Source organism: Pipistrellus hanaki (assembly GCF_964339955.1).
Source record: "Pipistrellus hanaki genome assembly, chromosome: 8".
In the NCBI taxonomy this organism is placed as follows: domain Eukaryota; kingdom Metazoa; phylum Chordata; class Mammalia; order Chiroptera; family Vespertilionidae; genus Pipistrellus; species Pipistrellus hanaki.
The window spans coordinates 74,903,600-74,928,714 of record NC_140510.1 but is presented as its reverse complement, the minus strand read 5'-3'; the positions used below and the strand labels follow the sequence as shown (position 1 = coordinate 74,928,714).

The window sequence follows — 25,115 nt, the reverse complement described above, 5'->3', positions numbered from 1 at the left end:
AAAGGAAATTATTTTTTTTCCCTTGAAAGACTCTACATCCATAACTTTAATCAAGTCCATTTTCCATGCCATGATTCTGGATCACACCTAAACTTCTCTAAATCTTAGAAAACCATTGAATCTCTCAATTACACGGGCCAAACTTAATTCATCTTTGATAGCCCTAGGACAATGCCTGGTATAAAGCCGGTTCTCAATAATAACAGTATTAAATTTCTTTCAATAATTCATTAAGGAACAAATACAAGTACAAATGTTTTCTCAATATTTCAATTTGTAAAGTAAATTGTCCTTAGGGAATCTGATTCCTTCTCATGTAATTCTTATGTTAACCCAAGTATTTCCATCTTTTTAAATCAATCAAAAAACAATTACCAACAACCATTTATTGCTTTCATAAATGGCATTGGTGTCAAACGAGAATGGCTTTTTTTCTGTAACCTTCAACATGCTATTTAACCCAGTTTCTAAACTTCAGTTTCCTCATCTATAGAATGAGGATAACAAGAGAATCTTCCTCAAAGGACTATTTGAGAGGACTAAACAGGACTCTCACATTTCTTGCCTTCTTCATTTCTAACTGTCCGTCTACTTCATTCTGCTATGACTACTAAGGCCATGCCATGGAATCTCGAATTCAAACATCCCATTCTCTGATCATAACTTCTTACCCTCCCAGGTATTTTTGCTGAGGTGCTCCATTACAAATTGTTCTCCAACCTCATGTGAACCTCCAGTCAAGTGATTCCTCAGTTTTCTTCAGATCTATCCACCTCTTCCTTAATAAAATTATCTCCCCATCCAGCTTAGCATGATGGATTTATAATTTTAGTCACACTCTTGGAAATACCCTAAACTCCCTTGCCTCTCAGTCCTTGGGTCATACCCGCATAGTAAAATCCTAACTCTGGGTGAAAATGGCTTCCACTGCCTCTACATTGAAGCCAAATGCCACTGAAGAAGAAACTCACTACTATTACCAATACCAATACCAATTCATGATCAACATCAACCTGACGGTCACCTACATTTGGCAACCTTACAATGTTTCTCTTACTCTGTATTAGGAATGATACCTAATCTCCATTTTCCTAAAATCTCAGCCAACCTTCCTGAGATCTTCTGTCATTTTTAGCACTCTTACTTCAGAGAAAAGAAAAGCTATCAGATAGAAATTTCTTCACCTACTCATCACCAAAGCTATTAAATACCTTCAGCTTCATCTATTTCTTCAGATCTCTCTTGTCTTAGAAGGTCTTCCCTCAATCCATAACCCCTTCATAGCAAACTTCTTGAAAAAGTAGTCCACATTGTCTCTATTTCTTCATTTCCCATTTATGCTTTATCCACCCCCATTTGGTTTCCACTCAATCCACTCTACTGAAAGGGCTCAGATATGAAAGCTTTCCAAACCTGATCTCATGATCTTTTTTACTCTCTCGTGTGGCCACCAATACCTATTCTTATGCCATTGTTACTGAGCTCAGAAAATGACACTTATTAGTCAGTTGCTCATGGAAGAAACTCAGGAATCATTCTAAATTATTCCCACTCTTTTACCTCCTCCACCTATTCAGTTGATATCCAAGGCCTCTAGTTCTACTTTTATTTATTTTTTTAAATAAATGTTTATTGTTCATATTATTACAAATGTTCCTCCCCCCCCCCCTCCATTGCTCTCCTCTACCAGGTTCCCACCCCACCCTCTGCCCTTTCCCCACCCCCATTGTCCTCATCCATAGGTGCACAGTTTATGTCCAGTCTCTTCCCACATCTCCCTCCCCCATTTTCCCCAAGAATCGTCAATTCACTCCCCTTCCATACCACTAATTCTATTATACTCAACAGTTAATATTGTTCATCAGATTTTTCTTTAATTTCCTTGGTTTTTAGATTCACTTGTTGATAGTTACATATTTGTTGTTCATAATTTTTATCTTTATTTACTTTCTCTTCTGAAAGAACCCCCTTCAGCAATTCATATAATTCTGGTTTGGTGCTGATGAACTCCTTTAGCTTTTTTTTATTAGTGAAGCTCTTTATCTGACCTTCGATTCTGAGTGATAGCTTTGCTGGATAGATTATCTTTGGCTGTAGGTTCTTACTATTCATCACCTTGAATATTTCTTGCCATTCCCTTCTGGCCTGCATGGTTTCTGTTGAGAAATCAGCTGACAATCGTATAGGTGCTCCATGATAGGTAACTACCTGCTTTGCTCTTGCTGCTTTTAATATTCTCTCTTTGTCTTTTGCTCTTGGAATTTTAATTATGATTTGTCTTGGTGTGGCCCTCTTTGGATTCCTTTTGTTTGGAGTTCTGTGCGCTTCCTGGACTTGTAAGTCTAATTCTTTCACCAGATGGGGGAAGTTTCCTGTCACTATGTCTTTCACTATGTTTTCGATATCTTGCTCTCTCTCATCTTCTGGGACCCCCATAATTCTGATGTTGGTTCACTTGAAGTTGTCCCAGAGATTTCTTACATTATCTTCAATTTTCTGGATTCTCTTGTCTTCTTGATTCTGCGGAGGAGTGTCTTCTGGCTCTTTTTGTTCCAAATCTTTTACTTGATTCTTGCGATCTTCCATTCTGTTTTTAGGACTCTGTAAAATATTTTTTATTTCAGACAATGTATTCTTTGTTTCTTGTTCATCCCTTATCATTTCTCGTTGATTCCTTATTAATTCTAGTTGATCCCTTTTCATATCCTCATAGGTCTTATCGACCTTTTCTAGGAAATTTTTGAAAAACCTTATAAGCGTAGATTTGAACTCTATATCCAGTCGCTTTTTGTCCTCCATTTCTTTCGTTTGTGATCTATTTCGTCTCGGCATTTTCGCAGCTTCCCTGATGGGGCGGGGTTTCAGGGTGGAGCCTACAGCTTTGGCTTCCATCAGCCCTGCCCTATGCGGCTCCTGAGTCTCAGGGTCCTTCAGTACTCGTTGCAAGCGCCTCTGAGAGAAAGGTGCCCTCGATTTTCGCCTGCTACCAAACAGTCTAGGCTTTCCCCCAATGAGCCTAGACAGTATTGGGGTTCAGTTCAGTTGGAAGTGGAGTTGGAGGTGGTGTTCAGAGCAGTCTGGAGCTCCTGTCTCCTTCCCGCCAGGGCAATTCCGCGGTACAGCCAACAGTCCCTTCTCTGTGCACAATGTGCGTGCCTCTGGGCCCTCCTTTCGCCGCTCCCCCGGGGTTCCGCCTTGCAGCCCAGCTCCCTCTGTTTGAGCCTGGATCCCCGGGGCCTGGCCTAGAACTGGGGTTCAGGGCAGTCGGAACTGGGGCCCAGCACAGTCGGAGCTTTTATCTCCTTCCTGCTAGGGAAAGCCAGCCAGGCACTCAGCCACCCCGCCCTTCCTTTCTCTCCGCGCGCACCGCGTGTCTCCGTACCTTAGGCTTTTACAGCTCCTCCGCGCTTCCTTCTGGTTTTCTCCTTGCTTCTCGTTGTAGAATTTCAAGTCAGTCGACTTTCCTGTAGTTCTGAGTAATGTCCATTTTATATTTTAGTTGTATTTTATTGAAATTGTTGTGTGCGGCTGCGGCTAGGTGTTTACCTGTGCAGCCATCTTGGATTCTTCTAGTTCTACTCTTAAAATAACTCTTAAATCCATCCACCTCAAATATAAATGACACCATTGGTAAACCACCGTCATCTTTCAAAGGCACAAAGAGCCTCCTAGACCTGTTTTGTTTATCTAGTTTTATCTCCAAGCATTGTCTATGCTGAAAACCACAATAACTCTCTTAATTCCTTGAATATGACAAGCTCTTTCTTGCTTAGCCTTTGAACACGCTATTCCTTTGATTGGCAAATTCCTATTTGTTCTTCAGTTCTTAGTCTAAAAGTCACTTTCTCAAGTGTCACTTCCCTACTCCCTGGACTGTTATATGTCTCTATCACGATTGCCACACAATTTTGCAAAACTCTCTCATGGCACTTTCCCAAATAGTAATTTGAAGATATTTATTTAGTGATTTTTTCTCTTGCTAAACTTTCAATTAAATTAAGAAACAAACTTTTTCTTCATTAGACCCACCATTTATCACCTTGAGTGAAATATGCACAGAACAAATGAATAATGCTAAAGAATTTGAAAGTTATCTGTAGTCAGTGACTCAAAGGTTAATATGCCAAAGAATAAAGAAATAATTGTTTGTATATCGTTATTCATAAATTTATTCTAAAGCATTTTTTAGGTGTTAAGTTTGTAGCAGGCATCATGCTATGAACTAGGTATATTAATTTGAATAAAATACAATCTTTGCATCCCTGATGGGCTCAGATCATAATGAAAGATACAGATGTGTAAACAAAAGGATACCATATTAAATGAAGAGGTAAATACAAAAGAATAAATAGCTAACTCTGTACAGGGGGTGAAGATAAGAAAGCACTTACAGCCAAAGGGATTGTTATTTGAGTAGTGAATGGAGCTTGCCATGCAGAAGAGAAAATACATTTCCAAAAGAGAGAACAAAAGGGTTAAAATAAGTTTGGGCTATTGAGAGAACATAGGAGTTAGAACATATGAGAAAAACCAAAAGGGATAATAGTTTCCTGATCAGAGTATCTTAGGGTTATTGATACTGGAATTAACCTAACTTTACAGTAAACTGTGATGTAATCATACTCAAATTTCTATCATAAAGAAGCATAAGAGCTGATTATAAGAGGAAATTTAAATAGCTGGAATTATTTTGATAAGTCCTAAAGTTACTCCTTTCTCTTTGGGCTCTGATTTCCTTATCCATTAAATGTTATTATTAGATGAGATACTATCTTAAATATCTTCCAGCTGAAACCAGTTTGGCTCAGTAGTAGAGCGTCGGTCTGCGGACTGAAAGGTCCCAGGTTCGATTCTGGTCAAGGGCATGTACCTGGGTTGTGGGCACATCCCCAGTAGGGGGTGTGCAAGAGGCAGCTGGTCGATGTTTCTCTCTCGTAGACGTTTCTAGCTCTCTATCTCTCTCCCTTCCTCTCTGTAAAAAAACAATAAAATACATTATAAAAATAAATAAATAAAATTAAAAATAAATAAAAAATTAAATGTCTTCCAGTTTTAACATTGTTTGATCTTATACTTTAAAGGTATTAAGATAACCTACCTTCTGCAACTGTAACTGTCACAGCCTCTCTGAGAATATTTCCACTGTCTGTAGTCCACTGAAGCTAAAAAGGAAACATTCACTTCAGTAGAATATTAAAAAATATTTTAAAACAGCAATACAACTCTCATATTTCGTCATAGTATAATTATCATTCATCACAAGTATATTTTACTAACCAAATGCATTAGCTTCCCAAGTTCAGATAGCAAAACTTTGGTTAGCAAGTGTAGGTGGCAAGGACCAGTGCTAACCAAATCTGTTTTCATTCCTGAATTTGGGATAGAGAATAATTAAGAATTTTGAATATCAAAGACTAGTAGCTCTATCTTAAAAAAAAATCTAAATCTATTAATCTGTTCAGTCACTAAATTTGAATAGTAAAAATGTGGAGAACAAAGGATATTGTTGCTGATATTTTAATGCTATAGTCACTATCTGCATTACAATGACTAGTTTCTAGGTAATTAGATTAATCTCTTCAGAGCAGGAAAAATTTTCATAGAAATTACCAATATTCAGAGGGAAATTATCACAGTATGAAGTAACATTAAAATCCATAAGTGGAATATAGAACTAACATTATTACTTTGTCTATTCTAATCTGAACTATTCCATTTAAATTTACCCATCTACTTAAAGAGGGGGAAATATACATAGCATGTAATCAATAAATGTCTGTTAAATGAATAAGGTATACTTTTTATAGAGATAAACTATGTTGATTTTTAAATAAAGATTACTATTATTATTATTATAGTCAGAGTTGAAAATTCACTAGTTTTTCTTCATGTGAGAGTAATAAACAGATTTAGTTAAATCATCATTTAAAAGTTCACAGTATTTACATTTTAAGAAAAATACCCCTATTTTTTCTTATATCATAGTTATTTACATGGCTTAATTGTAATCATCCCTATTAGTCCAAATAGTAATGGAAGCTGAGAAAGACTATGTAATAAAACAAGGAATTGCAATTGTAATCATACCGTTGCTGGAATAATCTCTGAGTTATATACATTATCTCCATTTCTCAAGGATTTCTGTACTTCATGGATGTGGTTTCTTATATCATTTACAGTTGGAAAATAGGATAGATTATGTCTTTCAGGTACAATATCAGATTTGAACAGTTCTCTTTCCACAAATTTTCTGTAGATAATATAAAATGGAATAAAACATAAACAATCTAGTGATTTACTTTAGATCACATGAAAGTTCTCTTTGTAGCATAAACTAGTATAAAGCAATGTTTATAGCTTTATAAGTAGTTTAACTTTTTTAAAAAACATATTTTATTGATTTTTTACAGAGAGGAAGGAAGAGAGATAGAGAGCTAGAAACGTCGATGAGAGAGAAACATCAACCAGCTGCCTCTTGCACACCTCCTAATGGGGATGTGCCCGCAACCAGTGTACATGCCCTTAACCGGAATCGAACCCAGGACCTTTCAGTCCACAGACCGACGCTCTACCGCTGAGCCAAACCGGTTTCGGCAATAGTTTAACTTTTTCCACTTTCATTTCCCTACCTTAAATCATAGGATTCATGCAATTAAAGAAATGTAACATTTACAATGGTTAAGCAACTGTGTATCTTAGAGTGAGCTTCATATTTTTATGAACTTAAAGGAATCACTATTTTCAATTAAGGATGTTTTTTAATGCCTCCTAGGTCAGGCACTGCACTGAACACTTCACATCAAGTATTTCCTCAAACCCTTATTACAGTCCTTTGAGGTAGGTACAATTAGCATTCCTACTTTATGGATAAGGAAACTGATAGGCTGCAGAAGTTAAGTAATCTGCCCCAAATTATACAATTACCTACTAAGTAAGAGAGCTAGGGCTCCCACTCAGATTATTTGCATAAATATCATGTTATGTTGCTTCTAAAAGGCATCAATTAAAATCATATAAAATATGATCTGCTTGCATTTTACAAGTAGACAAAACAGAAGATAGGAATAGAAGGCACTATTGTCATATAATTATATAAAAATAGATACATAAAAGAAATGAATATATATAAATAATTTTGTGCATTATATTTGGCAGACCATATCACAGAGCTGTATTATACCTCTGATCTAAAATTCAGGTTTAGTAAATAGTAGGTTGATTGAAAACCAAGATGATGGCATAGGTAAACACATAAACTGCTCCCTTGCACAACAATTTCAAAACCGACATCACCCAGAACCACATTAAGACTGGCTGAGTGGAAATTATACAACTAGAAGGAAAGAGGAAAGCACACTGAGACTCAGAGGAACTACAGGAGGCAGAGGTACTGAGACGCGTGCGTGCGTGTGTGAGGAGAAGACTGGCGACTGAGTGCGCAGCTGGCTTTCTCAAGCAGGAGGGAGACAAAAGCTCCTGACTGCACTGAACTCCAGTTCTGGGTGAGATTCTGGGGACCCAGACTCATTCAGGGAGAAACTGGACTGTCTGGCAGCAGGCAAACTCACGGGCGAACTCGAGGACAAATGACCTGGATACTTCTCCAAAGCAGACATACTGATGGCCAATAGACAAATGAAAAGATGCTCAATATCACTAATTGATTATCAGAGAAATGCAAATTAACACCACAATAAGATATCACCTTCACCTATAAGAATGGCTAACATCAATAAATTAACAAATAATAAGTGTTGGTTAATATCAATAAATTAACAAGTAAGTTAGTAAGTTGTTTAGAGAAAAGGGAACCCTTGTGCACTGTTGGTAGGAATGCAGATTGGTGAAGCCACCGTAGAAAGCACTCTAATGGCTTATCTACTGAAAATTTCTATAATATGAAGTGTATTACTTACAGCAATAAACAAAAATGAAAAACTTAGAGCAATTTGTTTCTACTATACCTTAGATGTTTCCTTACTGCATACACTTGTTCTATTCCTTGTGATACTAATTCTTGAATCTTCTGTGCTACTTGAGGATGCAGACGTGAGGGTAATGTACAATTCTCATCCCTAACTGCAGTTTCCTCTTCTTCCAGAGAGGACACAGGAAAAGGGGGAGGTGACAAAGGGTGAGAAGGAGTCTCCAATTCGTGATACTGATGAGCTTGCTGTGTAGGTAACTGTACATACCACCTGACAAGAGAAAATATTTAAAGTTATATTACTAGACAAAGGCAAGAATCATAATTACATCTGTTAATACTTATCAAGAGAAGGAATAATCCTTTATGAAAAAATTATATATTACTATATCATATTAAATACAAATTTACATTGCCCTCTGCTTAACTTTTCTAAGATTGACTTTAAACTCAATTACATAAAACTCTTTTTTTCCTTAACAGACTTTTTACTATGGCCCTAAAGTTAAGGAAGTTATAGGATTTAAGTTTATATGAAAATAGTATTTTAAAATCTCCTATTAAGTAAATTTCACCTCAAAATAATGAGACTTTTTATAACATCATCTTTTGAATTGTGTACTTTCCCACTCGTCTACCATTTTGTCCTCAGATTATAACCTCTACATTACACCTATTATCCTTCCAACCAAAAAGTGGACACAAGAATGAGCTATGTGGGAGAATTGTCTCTTACAGGAACTCAACAAACTGCCTGTACAGCATTCCAGCTCCTGTTACCCAATGAACAAGACTAAAAGGTTGCTCGTACAATAGTGCAGTGCACAAAACAAATGCTAAGAAAATGAAACGATCAGGTAGGATACTGTTTTAATTTATATATTTGTACAAAATGTTTGCAATGACTGATATTGCATAAAATTGAGCCTACTTAATTAAAAGTTATATGCAATGTTCTCCAAACTGAAGATTCTAATTACTGAGTCTACTTATTTTTCATATATCTGAAAGTTTTTTTAAAAATCATACAAAAACTATGACCCATACCCTTAACCCCATTATACAATTGCAAATTCTAGACCAGTGGTTCTCAACCTTTCTAATGCTATGACCCTTTAATACAGCTCCTCTTGTTGTGGTAACCCCCAGCCATAAAATTATTTTCATTGCTACTTCACAACTGTAATTTTGCTACTGTTAATGAATCGTAATGCAAATATCTGTGTTTCCCGATGGTTTTAGGCCACCCTGCTGGCAGTTCTCAACAGGTTAAGAACCGCTCCTATAGATAAATTTTTTTAAATTTATCTTTATTGTTAAAAAGTATTACATATGTCCCCTTTGTTTGTATTTCTTCCCCATTGACCCCTCTACCCCATCCCTGCCCCGGCCCAAGCCTTCACCGTTCTATTGTCTGTAACTATGGGCTATGCATATATGCATATAAATTCCCTACCAGGCTAGTTTTTAAGTTGATAATTTTGTATGGCCTGAGAATGATATTATAAATATCCAAATGACCCTTAGCAGAAAAAAGGTTCCCTACCTCTGGCTTATACAATGGCAAATCATTTTAATACTTAGGGAACTAGTAGTGAGACATCCGCCTTACAAAAAACCATTTCTTAATAAAATAACTGGAAACCATAATTATTATTTCTCTTACAGAAGGAATTCTTGCTAATTTATAAAATAACATCATATAAATGTCATACCTAAAAACACCACCAGCATCTACCAAGTTCTTCTTTAGCATGTTAAAGGCTTTCTCTTGCTCCATTCGTATTATTTTCTTATCAACTTTGGGGTCTGTAGAAACTCTATATTCAGGAAACTTTTGTACCTTTTTAATGTAAATTCTTTTTATAAGAAAAAAAAGAATTTATTATATTGAAATCTCAAGAAAACCTAATTTATCAACCAGAAATTTATTTGAAGCATTAAAATTTAGAAAAAATTCAATTATTTTAGAAAGCATTCAGAGGATTATGTGAAAGACATGCTATATTCTCAGTGCTTCATAATACTTAGCAAATTAACAATAATAATTTCAGTAAAAATAGCTAAATTTTTTTTTTTCTGGATTTGCCACTTTCCATTCTCATGGAAGCCATAAAAACCTCAGACCAGGGTTACTTTACTGGCCTCTGGACATCCAGTCTTTCATTACTTAAATCCACTTGATATATATCAATGCCACAATAATTCTTCACATTTGCATCTCTCTACTAAACTATCTATCTGCTCTTTAATGAAGTAAAATTTCTTAGCCATATGCAAGGCATTCTAGCTTTTTACCTAGTCTTTTTTTAATATATATATATTTTTATTGATTTCAGAGAGGAAGGGGAAAGGAGGGAGGGAGAAAGACAGAGAAGGAGGGAGGGAGGAAGAGAGGGAGGGAGGGAGAAAGGGAGAGAGAGAGAGAGAGAGAAACATTCATGATGAGAGACAATCATTGACCAGCTGCCTCCTGCACACCCCTACTGGAGATCAAGCCCACAACGCAGGCATGTGTCCTTGACCAGAACTGAACCCAGTAGGTACCCTTCAGTCTTCAGGCTGACACTCTATCCAGTGAGCCAAACCAGCTAAGGCACTTTTTACCTAATCTTACTTTCAATTACCTCAAATATAAAATTGCTTTTCCTATGAAGGTTATATAATCTAAATGAAGAAATCATCCTTCTTTCTCTAATACCAAATATACAATCATCCCTATCTTTATTTATATAGTCCTCCTAGCCTACAACTTATTTCCTTTAACTTTCTACCTATCCAAATTCAATCTAAACCTCAGCACCCAGGCTTTCCATACTTTCTGTCCTATTAATGTGTTTGCATGGTTATGCTCTCTCTCTGAAGATAGTTAGCTAATCCGTATTATATACTATTGTGTTCTCTAAAAGTTTTGTTTGCTGAGCTACTCCAACAACATTTTAAGTTCTCCATGGTTAAGGAAAATCTTATACCTGTTTTAGACTCCCTACTTCCCATGGCAGCAAATGTAGTTGCTGGGCACAGAGTAGATACTCAATTTTATATCAATTGATATACTCAAATTATATCTCAATTTTAAAAGTAAACTTAAAAAAAAAATTTAAAGAAATAACCAGTGCTTTTATATACAGATATGACAGCTTTGAGATATATTTGGAATAAAGAAAAGCAAAGTAGTATATGTCATTACATTCAAACTAGTCTGAAGCATAATAGCTGTACAGTGAACAATCACAATAGGCATTCAGAATGAAAATAAATCAATGTGAATTTATAGAAGGAAAGAAGGTATACTCCTACCTAACATTAAAAAAAGAAAATATTAGTAAGCCTTACCGAGATATTTAACACTTATGAGAGTAAAGGAGAATATATATAAATACAACACACACACATACACTCATATACACTGAATAACTTTGGAAGGTTATTCAAGAAACTGGTAAGAGTTGCTGCTTTAAAAAGGGACAAGAGAGCAGAGGTAAGAAGAAAGTCAGATTTCAATGTATATTTTTTGGGCTGCTAAAACTTTAAAAAGTGAATATTAGCTACTCAAAAATAAGTACTTAATAAGAAAGAAATTTTAAAAAAGGAAAGCTTACCGGGCTGGACAAGTGGCTTTGTAGAGGTGACAAGGCCTGCTTTCCTGCTCACTGATCTTTTTTAACTGGCAACCTCTTCTCCTTGGCCCATACTGGCACTCCATTACCACGGCTCTGCTCCCTGTGGGCCCAAACCAACTACTGATATTATATCAGGTATCTCTCCATCCTGGATTCTAGATTAAGAATAACTTGGTGGTGGCTATATCAAAATCTATATTTTCATTACACAACTTTAAGAAAAGAATACAGCAATTGGACTTATTAAAATAAAGTGTACAAACAAGTAAATTTAAAAGTTGATTGTAATATTTAGCAAAGGTACCACATTATGTGAAATACTACATTTACTGAATGTCAATTGATATTTACATACATGATTTTAATAATAAAATTTACCATTTTATAAATAGAAATTTATAGGATACATGCTAGAAGTATTTTTTAATATTACATTATTATAGTCCAAAAATTCAAACTTCTAAAACACATGTGGCCAAAAACAATTGAGAGAAGGAATTTTTGAACTTGTACAACCACTTTAGTGAACAACTTGAGAAACTCTTGTAAAGATGAAATGGGCATAATTCACAACTCAGTAATTCCACTTTAGCACATAATTATATCTTTTCAACAGAAAATGTATATTGTGGAGGTCTGACTATAGCATTTGTAATATTGAAAAGCTGGAGACCTGAATGATTATTTATAGAAAAGTAATTGTGTTTTGGTCATATGCTAGACTGTTATAATAATTAAATTGAGTTAACTGGGATCTATAAGTATCAATATGGATAGATTTCAAAAATAAGGATGAGCAAAAAATGTACATAATAATGTCTACAGTTTACTATTTATATGTATTTTAAATATTCCAAACAATAAAATATATTATAATAAATACAAATATGTGTGGTAAAATATAAAAACAAACTGAAAGATACACACCAAATTCATATAGTGGATACGTGTGAAGAGTTAAAAAGGGCAGCGAAAAATGTTGCATTTCTTTTGTAGAATACTGATAAACCTGGGCACAAGCCAGGGAAGATATCTTATCTTCCTCTAAGTATTTCTTTTTACCCTTAGAGGTCTAGGATGAGGCTGCATCAGTACCCACATAGTTCTGGAATAAATCACTTATTTTTAGATTCTGTGGGGTCTGACTGGTCTTATGGTAAATCTCTAGGAACTGTCTGAAACTCTATTACTCTAGTAAACACTAGTGTTTGAGAATACTGTATATAATGCATCTGATGCTTGAGAACCCTGATATTAAAATTCTATATAACTCTTGATTATACAAAATTCTATATAGTAACTCAATAGTTACAAGTTATATAAAATGGCCATAAAATTGACAAGACAAATCAAAAGAGGAGAGAATATCTGGAGATTGGATGGAAAAACAAAAATAAAACACAAGAGATATACATATTTAAAATAATGAAATTGCTTACTGTTTAATTTCTATTAAAGAGGTGTACCTGGAATTTCAATATTATTTTTTATTTTCAGCATAATATCAAAAGGAAGCATGATTTATTGAATATATTAAAATGCAATTTTACAAAATGTTGATTATATTTATTTTAAGTTTTCTTTTTAGTTTAATATACATTTTTATCAATTAACATTTAGTTATCATCTACCGAAATGAAATCCACGGTTTCAAAATAGATCATGGCTACTGCTGAACCTTTTAAAAATGTCTTTTAAAAAGTACCTGTATTGACAAATGGAATTCCATCATATGGGACATACTGGGACTTCCACATCAAACGTGTAGCTGGCTTGGCTGGGCTTGGAGATTGGCGAGTCCCCCAGACACTGTGAGTTTGCTGCTTGTGAAATGTTAAAACACTTTCTAATTCAGTCTCACTGACACAGTAGCCCCGGTATGAATCTCCAATTCTCTGCATGTAGTAAAATTAAAAAACAAAATTATTAGCAAATACGTTTCATTGTACAAAAAATATTAATGAGGTGATTGTCCAAGATAAAAGACCCATCAGCTCTCAAAAGACAATGCCATTTCTCCTTCAGATCAATGGTCTTTTACAACCAGTGGACCTGGTCCGAATTCAACTAGCTTCATCAAATAGATACTGTCCAGGTATCTGTTAGAGAATGCCAAACTCACTGCCACAATGGCTTTATCAAAATCTTGTTATTGACAAATAATCTTTAGGGAAAATAGCTTGAAGAATATATCATGTACCCACTCTTCCAGATACTTAAAATTCTCCCACCATATCCAACCAAATCAGGATAATACTAGCCACAAGGCATTGGTTCCCTGTGGGGCTTCTTTAATGAAATTTATTTTGATATTATGCTATGAATCTGTTTGAAAACTGTGATGTATCTTATATAAAAATCTCAAAGAATTTGTTCATTTTATCAATATTCTTTTCATGAAGATCCTTCTCTGGAATCCTGTCTGACCTTAAGTGCGAAAAATAAGTAATGGGTTTTTCTTTTCTTAGCTTGTGGAAATTAGCATAAATACTTTTATCTAATGGACACAGAATTTATTAATTAACTTGGTTTCTCCCTTTGAATGTAGATGCTTAGAATATAGACAAATATATATATATATCTGTGTATATAAACTCAATACAATATACATATAATGTATTGTAGAATTGTATACCTAAAACCTATATAATTTTATTAATCAATGTCATTCAATAAATTCAATAAAATGAAATAAAAAAAGAAGAAATTGGTGATACACATTTGAGGATGTTTATAAAAGTGATAGTTGAAAGTCAACAAAGTTGATAAGCTTTACCAGGGATAAAATGTAGAGAAATAAAATAAATTCAGCAGGGAACTTTGAAGAATTTCCACTGAGAAGATGAAAATAAATAAGCACAAGCAAAGAATGAGAAGGAATGGTCAAAAGATCAAAAGTAGACAAAAATGCCGGGACCGGTTTGGCTCAATAGATAGAGCGTCGGCTTGGGGCCTGAAGGGCCCCGGGTTCGATTCCGGTCAAGGGCATGTACCTTGGTTGGGGGCATATCCCCAGTAGGGAGTGTGCAAGAGGCAGCTGATCAATGACTCTCTCTCATTGATGTTTCGAACTCTCTATCTCTCTCCCTTCCACTCTGTACAAAAATCAATAAAATATATTAAAAAAAAAAAAAAAGTAGACAAAAATGATGACAAAGTTTCATGAAAGACAAGGGAAGAAATAATAATGAAGTGAAAAGATTTATATGATATCTACTTTAATAGATCATACAAGCTCTAAGGGATAAAAGAATAGATCAGATTAGATTTAGAATAAACATGGAAAAAATATTACAGATACACCCTCTGCTAGTCGTTTTCAAATGTAGACATTTTGGGCTCTAGCTGGTTTGGCTCAGTGTATAGACCATTGGTCCACAGACTGAATGTCACCGGTTAGATTCCAGTCAAGAGCATATACTTCAGTTGCAGACTCAATCCCTGGCCCAATCATGGTGCATGCAGGAGGCAACCAATCATGTGTCTCTCTCATATCAGTGTTCGTGTTCTCTCTCTCTCTCTCTCTCTCTCTCTCTCTCTCTCTCTCTCTCTCTCTCTCTCTCTCTCTCTCCCTCTCTCTCTCTCTCTCTCCTTCCCTTTATCCCTCCCTCCCTCCCTCCCTCCCTCTCTCTCTCCCTCCCTCCCTCCCTTCCACTTTTTCTAAAAATCAATGGGAAAATATCCATTGAGGATTAAGAAACAAAAAAGGTAGACATTTTGGGATGAGTTGTAGTTCATTAAGTGAATCTAGGTAAGGGTTGTTTTAACTCACCTCACAACTCCTAAGACGGCAAGCCCATATAGGTGTGTTAGAAGAAAGTGGCTGGAGAGGAGCCAGAAATGGTTCTTCAGGCATTCTGAGGCAGGGGAGAAATATATTTAAATATACGATACAAGTTACACATATAATACATGGTATTCAACCGCTTTATCCTCTTAGGCAGTGTCAGAGACAAAATATGAGGTCAACAATAAGAAATTGGAATAATGACAAATTGATCTGATGGGTAAATTAATTATAATTTTCTTTAATCGTGACTATTTCAGTACCTGCTAATACAAATGCCCAAGTTTGCTCTTCCAAGTACCTGTAGTTCCAAATTCAAGTATTTTATTTGTCTCTCTAAAAGCGTATTTTATATTCTTCTCATTATATAATTATTTTCATTTATTAAAAAATGAGCTAATAGCCCTGACTGGTTTGACAGTGGATAGAGCATCCACCTGCGGACTGAAGGATCTCAGGTTCGATTCAGTCAAGGGCATGTACCTTGGATGCGGGCACATCCCCGATGTTTCTAACTCTCTCTTTCCCTTCCTCTCTATAAAAAAATCAATAAAATATATTTAAAAATTAGCTAATAAAATAAATATTTTAAAAATTAGCTAATTATAATTAAAATAATATATTTTTTTAATTAGCTATATATTTTTTAAAAATAACATCTTCAGGTGACTTGTTAAGAATAGCATGATAGCTGGCCAGTATAGCTCAATGGCTGAGTATACAGCCATGCACCAAGAGGTTCGATTCCCCATCAGAGCACATGTCAAGGCTGCAGGCTCAATCCCCAGTAGAGGTTGTGTAGGAGGCAGTTAATGGGTGTTTCTCTCTTATTGATGTTTCTAACTCTCGAAATCTCCCCTCCCCTCTCTTTAAAATAAATAAAAACATATATTTTTAAAAAAGGAATAGCATGATATTATGCCAAGTTCTAAGACTAAAGGTCATAAGTATTATACTAATTTAAAAATATTTTCATAGATTAAAAAATCCTAATAATACAAAAACCATGTCTAGCCCAGTAGGCATGGCTCAATGGTTGAGCATCTACCTTTGAAGCAGGAGGTCACAGTTCAATTCCCAGTCAGGTCACATGTCCAGATTGCAAGCTCAATCCCCAGTGTGGGACGTGCAAGAGGCAGCCAATCAATGATCCTCTCTCATCATTGATATTTCTATCTCTTTCTCCTTTTCCCTTCCTCTCTAAAATCAATCAATAAATATATATATATACATATATTTTTTAAAAGCCATGTTTATATTTTTCTAAATTATTATAAAGTGTTATTTTAAGACAAAAGTAAAAGCTGAGATACATATTAACAAAACACTTTTTAAATATTTTACCACAGAGGAATTAAATGCATAAAAACATGATGAGACCATTAAAAATTTCAGGAACTACAATGAATATGTCTTTATTCTAAAAATTCTATTAGTGTCAGGTGTTTTCAGGTTGTTTCAAATATGACAGGCAAGTGTCACTGAGGAAAAGCAGCACTTTGGACATTTATTCTTTTAGACTAGCTTCCTTACTGCCAAGAAGCCGTTAAAATAAAGATATGTTTGATGATAGTCTATTGTATTTCCTGAATTTCTGATGTTCTCTACAGTCAGTCAGCTTTAGATGTAATAATTAAAAAATATTTTTTTTCATGGTGATGACAAAAGATGAGCTCCCGTCCCATTGACTCACCTGGTCACTGTCTTTCGGGGCGAAGGGAGGGATGCTTGTGGATGCAGAATATAACTACTGTTACGGTCTGCTACAGCACCCAGTCTTGCAGCTGGTAAGTTTCTGTTGCTGGATTTCTCTTCAGAGGCATCTTAACCACGATCACAAGAACAAAACATCATCAGTATCTTGAATAAGATCATGAGAATGTAACTAATGAGAACTTTCATATTTGGAACAGGAAAGGGAATATATGCTCTGAAGCTAAAGATAATAAAACTTACAATGCTTTATTGAGAATTTCTCTGATAAACTTGTTTACTTTCCAATTATAATACTGACTACTAAAATTCTGTAATTAAGTTTTTGGAACTTATATTGAACATCTAGGATAAACAGTGGTAGAAATAATTGTTATACATATTTAAAGTCTGTATAATTTCCTATTATACATAATAGGAAAATATAAAACTGACTCTTTTTTTTGTTTCTATACCATGTTTATTATGTTTTCTGCAAAGTATGTTTTTTTTTAACAACTGTTAACAAAGACAAACAATCATAAACATTAAGGTAAAAATATCTACCCTAAATCATAACTTTGAATAAGCGACAAAAGAGTATAACTGTAATGTTAGTAAAGAGATTCAAATAGATGGAATGGCAAGGGAAGCAAAAGGAAGAGAATAGTGATATATTAAATATGTGGTGAAAAAATAAAATAAAAAGAAACTTGGAAAATGAGCCTCCTTTCTGAAACTAAAGGAACAAAGAAAGAAGAAAAAGAGTAAAAAGGATGAAAAGAATCATTGAAGAAAAATAATAAGTGACATGTAACAATACTGATAAAAATACATGTGTAAAATCTTCTCCAGTAGCTATTAGCACTATATTCTTGTTATTATTGTTGGTATTATTACTGTTATCATAATTAAGAATTTATTTTATGCTCACTGGTCATTTGGGAGGAAGCAAGAGTCAACCAGCTTCATAGAATTCCAAAATGAAATAGACAGCTAACCTAGACAGGAGTTGGAAAATGAACTTAAAATTTATTTGGGCTAAGAAACTTTTTCTATTATTCAGTTCACAACCTTACCCAAATAAATCAATTTTAGCACTGACTTTCATGAGGTGATTTTTCCAAGTGTACATTTTTTTCTTTAAAATATTCTAAAATCCCATCTCCCATTATTACTCACCCTGAGGACTATTCATATCCACAAGTTGCCCCGGAGGTATAATCACTTGTGTCATTCCTGTCTGAGTAGATGGAATTACACGAAGCATCTGTCCATTTTCTGATGAGCTGGCAACAATCATCTTGGATTCATTAAAAAAGAAATCAAATGCATAAGCCTATACTAATTTAAGAGTTATTATTCAAATCATTAAAGACATACCTACCTCTTTGGTCGATACTATTATTTCCCTCATTTTACAGATGAAAACATTGAGATACATAAAAATTTTTCCAAAGTCTCACAACTGGTAAGTGTTAAAACTAGAATTCAAAACAGGCAGTTCGACCCTATGTCCTATGATCTTAACCACCTACGATCTTAGTCATTACACATGGGTGAGATCTAATAACTTATAGTAATATGACAAGGTTCTGAATGAACTAAATGTATTAACTTTTTTATATTTATTGTATTGCCCATACATGTTTGGCCTATTTGTGTGGTAATCGTCTATATTTTAAGTCATTTTGTTAGTTTAAAAGAGTAACTTTTTAGATGTCTATTTAAACAGTATTTGTTTTTATATCTCTGCATTTATATACATCCTGTCTTGGTCTATAGGGAATACTACAAAGTTCCAAAAAATCTAAAAACATAGAGAAAAGTATACATTATACTTTTTTTCAGGTTAATAACTAAACCCATTGCCCCAAATTTAGAGGAATGTCAATGTGTGGGAGGCAACCAGTCAATGTGACTCATGAATGTTTAATAAGAAATGCATATTTTTAAATCTTCAAACACAAGTACATACACACACACACACACACACACACACACACACAATTAATATATATAATTAATACTCACCAGAGAATATTTTCTCTAGAGAGAGTGGAAGGGAGGGGGGGTGAAGTGGGGGAAAGAGGGAAAGGGGAAGAGGGGGAAAAGGGGCAAGAGAAAGAGAGGGAGGAAGGGAGGGAGGGAGGGAGGGAGAGAGAGAGAGAGAGAGAGAAAGGGAGAGGATATACAAACTAGTTGCCTCCCACAGTACCCCACAAGTATGTGTCTTTGACCAGGAATCGAACCTGCAACCCTTTGGTGCTTGGGCTGATGCTCTGGCCAGGGCTAAAACTCGTTCTTTATAAAGTATACTCACCATTTGTGCATTAGAATCCCCCGATGACTGAAGTTCATACGGAATCGGTTGTCCATTTTGGTCCACGAGGTGAAACTGCTCTGCAGAAAGAGCCTGTGCCTGAGTCAGGGGCCCTGGGATAGTCTGTGATGTGAGGGAATTATCTGCTTCATGAGGAGTGATGGGTAAAGCTCTACCAGAACTATTCTGTTCAAAGGACGGATCCCTGGAGTCGATACAGGTTGAATGCTTTGCAAAAAAATAATAAAATAAATAATCACTTGGATGTTTGTAAAACATAACAATTTAAAAAGAAAACAGAATGTATATAATAAAAATGAAAACTTTTTTCAGTTAATTATCCACTTTACACTACAAGAGTTGTCACTTCACAGACTGATAAGACAGAAAGCAATTCTTAAATGAAATTGATTTTTATTATATTCAACCTCAAGTAATGAAATATAATTCAACATTGTGTATAAAATTTTATGAATATATAAAACTAAATATGATAGAATTATGGATAATAAAATGTTAAAATTCTTGAGTACGTTAATAGTATTCCTTCAGCATAAAAAGTTGTTAAATGGCATGTTGTTTTCCCTTAGAATGGGAAAAAGTTCCCAGTTGAATCTCTATCTCAAATTACCTGAGAATCTGTTTTTGAATCTTCGGAATCATTATGGTTGACTATTAATGAATCATTAGACTGTTCCATGCTGACATCATATTCAATTCCATTTTCTTCTATTATTTAAGAGCTGAAAGAGTTCAAATATCTGATCAACTAAAGCCTTAATGTTTTTACATAATTTATGTCTAAATCAAATCACCCATCAAATAGCTAGGTATAAAATATTCTTTTCCGACAAGTAACCATAAACATAACAAAGTACCTATAGAGAAAGTGTAAGTGACTTTTCCCTTAACTTGTAATAGACAATTGTGAACTTTTATGACAGTTGTTGCTTTCAATTAGCTAAAAATAAAATTACCTTCAGGAGCTAGCTCAAATTTAAACTGCAGGCCTCCAGCATCCTACTCCCCCCAAAATGCCCTCTTGTCCACTGAAGGTCATCCTTTCTGCGGCACTAAAATCATGACAGTAGTAGCTTCATTTATAAGAGAGATAGAATTATGTCTTCATAGCAGCATTGTTTTCTGTAATGAGAACATATTCAATGTATATTTTATTTTCCTACACATAAAAGAATACTAGATTTTGTTACACAGGCTTATTATAAAATAGCCATTACAAGCCTAGTATAGTGAAACCATCAGTTAGACTCACCAAAGACTTTACTAGAGCTGCCCTTGTCTTGTGGTAAGTGATTTAATTTCTGATTCTTTATATAAAATCAGACATTTGGACTAAGTTTTGTCTCAGCTCCCACATTCTAGAACCACTGAAACAAAGACCTCTACAGCAAATTACGTTTTTGTCCACAATGAAAACATTTACTAATAGAGCACAGCGACTTTTGAGTTATAGAAACTTCAGAACAAAGCTCTCCCCCCCCCACTCCCAATATCCTGAAATTGATTTGACGAGCTTATTTCTTTTTTTCTTTTTAAATATATTTTATTGATTTTTTACAGAGAGGAAGGGAGAGGGATAGAGAGTTAGAAACATGAGAGAGAAACATCGATCAGCTGCCTCCTGCACAGCCCCCTACTGGGGAGCCAAACCGGTTTCGGCGACAAGCTTATTTCTTAATCAAGTAGTATTGGGCTTGGATAAGAGTACAGAAAGGAGAAAGTATTAAATATATACTCTATACAGTTAATGTCTGGACTTCAGAACACAAACTAAGGCATTAAATTTTGCTGGGAAATTGCTTTCTAGAATGTTTCACATTACATTAAAAAAGTGGACTGAGCCGGGACCGGTTTGGCTCAATGGATAGAGCGTCGGCCTGCGGACTGAAAGGTCCCAGGTTCGATTCTGGTCAAGGGCATGTACCTTGGTTGCCGGCACATCCCCAGTGGGGGGTGTGCAAGACGCAGCTGATAGATGACTCTCTCTCACTGAGTTTCTAACTCTCTATCCCTCTCTCTTCCTCTGTACAAAAATCAATAAAATATATTAAAAAAAAAAAGTGTACTGAACCTTATTGCAAAAGCAAAGATTGGGAAGAAAGTGTTAAGTTAGTTGCTTTAATTTATAGGGAAGGGGGCTTTTTATTGCTTATACATATTTCATACATGGCAGAGGGGAAGAGACTATTCAGGCCGCAGTCACTCATATCTCTGTGGGCCATGCTTGGGCTCTGCTGTTTTGATTGTACTCAACTGTATTTCTATTTGGTCAAAAATTTAGTGGCAGTTCTCAGCTGCAATTTCTAAAAATCTGTCTTTATATCAAATTATTATGAGTTTCCCTCCCATAGACTTTTGTGTAAATTTATCCATTAAAACCAACAATCTGAAATAAATCCCCAAAGAGGTCAGATAAGGAATAAAGCCACTTGAGGTTTACTCTTAAGATTTTTTTTTATTATTATCTCTGTACCTTGATTAGTCTCAAGATTTAAAGGCGTTTGAAAGCTATTCAATATCAGTATCAGATCTTATTAACTACATTTTCAAAATATTGCTCAAAATTATTTTAGAAAATCTTTCATCTTTTAGGGTAGGTAAATGACATAATATAATTTTTATGATCTATAAAAAATTAATATGAATCTGTGGTGTCAAAATTAAATCAAGACTACTAGTTCACAAATATTTTGTAGAATAATTTTTTTAAAGGTGGGAGAAAGTTATAGCATGCTAAATCAACATCAAAATTTAAGTGTATGCAAATTTACATAGAAACCATAACCTACTTTAACTTTTTTCAGTGAAAAAAACAAATTTAAGGCTAGTATTCAGTGTCTCTTTTCTCTAAGATTTGTCCTATAAATTTCCTTGTAATCTTGGTTTCTATCCATTTCCTGTATATACACACCTTTCTACCTTTCCTCTTGCAACTTCCTTAGATCACAGAGCATTAGAGTTGATTCAAAACTAGGAGAAAAAAAATAAAAACCCAGACCAATTTGGACTCCAATGCTCTAATTCAGTGGTCAGCAAACTGTGGCTCGCGAGCCACATGCGGCTCTTGGGCCCCTTGAGTGTGGCTCTTCCACAAAATATCATTTGTGGGCACGCACATACAGTGCGATTGAAACTTCGTGGTCCATGCACAGAAGTCGGTTTTCGGTTCTCAAAAGAAATTTCAATCGTTGTACTGTTGATATTTGGCTCTGTTGACTAATGAGTTTGCCGACCACTGCCCTAATTGTCTTTATGCCATACCACATCATATCATCATATATATATTAAAAAAAACAACAACCCTATAATAATAAAACACACACACACACATATTCCCAGCTGTTGTTCTCCAAATAACAATGTGTCTTCATGAGGACCTCAGTAAATGAATCATGTAGGAAATCATTAAGAACCAAAAACTTTCAGTTAATATTCTAAGTAAACTTAAGGAAAACACTCATAGAAAAAACACTACCTTAGGAATCGCATGGAGACAACACCAAATATAAGACATGTCACTGCTGAAAACATACCAAAGCCATCATACTAGGTGTTTACTTATTTTGGAATACTTAACAAGTTTTTCCTTAACTAAAGTTCTGTCAAATGAAAAATGTATTTTAGTGAATTCTGTATTTCTGCATTGACAATTAAAGTTTTATCTCATTAAGCCTTCAGGTTTTGTATCTTACTGTATCTTATTTTTCCTTAAAAAAATTTTTTTTTTATTATTGATTTCAGAGAGGAAGGGAGAGGGAGAGATAGAAACATCAATGATGAGAGGGAACCCTCACGCCCCCTACTGGGGATTGAGCCCACAACCCGGGCATGTGCTCTTGACCAGAATCAAACCATGACCTCCTGGTTCATAGGTCTACACTCAAAAATTGTTCAAAAGTTTTTGAACAATAAGCCATGCCATCTGGGCTTACTGGTATTTTTCAATTCGAATTAAGAGCAACCTATATTGATTCTTACCAGGTACTGTATTTTTTTTTATTTTGATAGATTTCAAATCAATGATACTTTAGAATGTACTAATCTACACATTTGTAAAGATATTTTGAGCAATATTATCAATAATTTAAAAATTATCTGAAAAATAACTTTTTTGAACATTTGAGGTTCAATGACATTGAATGCAGGTAATTTTAACTGCTGTAACTAAAAAAAAAAAAATCACTAGTGGTTAAAGAAGAATGATGTTTAAAACTGTCAAATTTCTACCCAATTCTACCAAATTAATGACTTAAAAACAGGGAGGAGACCTCAAGTAAGCAACTGTTCCAAGCCTCAGGTGGTCTAACTCCTTTAATGAATGCCATTCTCACCAGAACAGGGAGCCACATGAGTGACTGGCCACCGCTTTATTTGCCAGCCCCGTCCTTCGCTGGGACTTCAGCACAGAGGTTTTGTTCTATTCCTCCTACCATGAGGCGGTTCTTATTTGTCCACGTAAAGGACATCTAAATGGTCATGGCGGTGATCACGGCTCACGTTTACCGGGCGCATCGAGTTCCTGCAGCCGACCCCAGTGTGTGGCACCGAGGTTAACGCACACAGGGGCGAGCACCAGGAGGCGGACAGCTGTGTGTAAGGAACTGGCATGCAGGGTGTTGGCATGGCACAGCTGTCAGCCTGCTTCTGCCCGGGCGGCATTAGAACGCGGGCGCGGGTTCCCGGGCCGAGTTCTAAAAACGGAAAACAGTCCGCTTTCGCCGTCCCTGCTCCCCAATCAAAGGCTGGTTTCCGCTTATAATCATTCCTCATGGCCCGTGAGTGCCTGAAATATCGGGTGTAAGGAACGTGTGTTGTCTTCGCCTGTGCACACACCGCGGGGCCCCCAGTTTTTGCAATGCAGCGCTGCCTGATTCTCGAAGCTGGGAGCTTCCCAGACAAACGCCTTAAAAAGTGACCGAAATCTGAAATAGTACGGTTATCTCTCCATCCGTCCTCCAAAAACAACCACATTGCATTAGAATAGTTCCCGGTCACTGACCATAAGACACGAGCCTTTTTGGTAACTTAGACCCCAAAATAAAAAAAGCGGAGGAGGTGGTGTGGAATACGCCTTTACCTTTCTAAATATGAGATATAAAGGGGCTCACAAAAAGGGGGGGGGGGAGAAACAACACCCCAAACCCTAAAAACCGGGGCGGGGGCTGCGGGAAGGACCGCACACACCCACGGGCGCTCCCGCCCAGGGGCCGGTCCTTCTCCGGCGGCCGCAGTCCCGGCTCCGCGACCCCCTCCGGCCGCCGAACCACCCTTCCCAGCGGTATCCCCGGACCGCGAGCCTCCCCGGCGGGGGCGGAGGCCTGGCCGTCTAAAGCCCCGGAAAGGCGCCGAGGTCCGGCGGCGGCGGGGGCGGGGGCGGGGGCGGGGGCGGGGGCGGCGGCTGCTTAGGGACCCGGAGGGTCGGGAGGTGATGGGAGGAGGAGGCGGCGGCGGGAGGAAGGGGGGTGGGAAGTAGCGTCCGGTCCGTCCGCGCAGACAGCTCCCCAAACCTCCACCCCCCCAGGCCCGCCGCCGCCGGGAGCTCTACGGGGCGAGGAGGGAGTCCACAGAGTGCCGGAGCAGAGGGGAGAAAATTCAAAACGAGTCTACTCAACCTCGTCTTGGCTCCGAGGCCCCGCCATGGAGACCGGCACAGTGCGCAGGCGCATCCCCTCCCGGAGCGCGCAGCGCGGGCAGGAGATGTGACTGCTATCGGCCACCGTCGTCGGTTCCCACTCTGATTGC

At 36.3% G+C, this 25,115-nt stretch overlaps 1 protein-coding gene across 9 annotated transcripts in view; it reads right to left on the bottom strand.

Annotated features, from left to right (window-relative positions):
• The window catches only part of CARF (calcium responsive transcription factor), a 35,603-nt gene extending 10,560 nt beyond the window's left edge, over positions 1 to 25,043 (bottom strand). For 5 of the 9 annotated variants that reach the window (XR_014795817.1, XR_014795818.1, XR_014795819.1 and 2 more), the window contains exons 1-13: positions 24,986 to 25,043; positions 20,330 to 20,495; positions 19,984 to 20,095; positions 19,353 to 19,580; positions 18,212 to 18,332; positions 17,031 to 17,160; positions 15,323 to 15,407; positions 13,256 to 13,445; positions 11,530 to 11,650; positions 9,643 to 9,786; positions 7,965 to 8,198; positions 6,088 to 6,250; positions 5,099 to 5,162 (exon numbers count right to left, since the gene is read on the bottom strand). Coding sequence is in view for 4 of the 9 variants with exons in the window: in XM_084893188.1 (XP_084749314.1) it covers positions 5,099 to 5,162; positions 6,088 to 6,250; positions 7,965 to 8,198; positions 9,643 to 9,786; positions 11,530 to 11,650; positions 13,256 to 13,445; positions 15,323 to 15,407; positions 17,031 to 17,160; positions 18,212 to 18,332; positions 19,353 to 19,580; positions 19,984 to 20,052 (1,549 nt within the window). In the remaining 5 variants the exon portion in view is untranslated. Of the gene's footprint in view, positions 1 to 5,098; positions 5,163 to 6,087; positions 6,251 to 7,964; positions 8,199 to 9,642; positions 9,787 to 11,529; positions 11,668 to 13,255; positions 13,446 to 15,322; positions 15,408 to 17,030; positions 17,161 to 17,963; positions 18,031 to 18,211; positions 18,333 to 19,352; positions 19,581 to 19,983; positions 20,096 to 20,329; positions 20,496 to 24,985 lie in introns of those variants that run through there. The other 4 variants (XR_014795821.1, XM_084893191.1, XM_084893189.1 and 1 more) reach the window with 3 other exon arrangements.
• Positions 25,044 to 25,115: the final 72 nt, after the last annotated feature.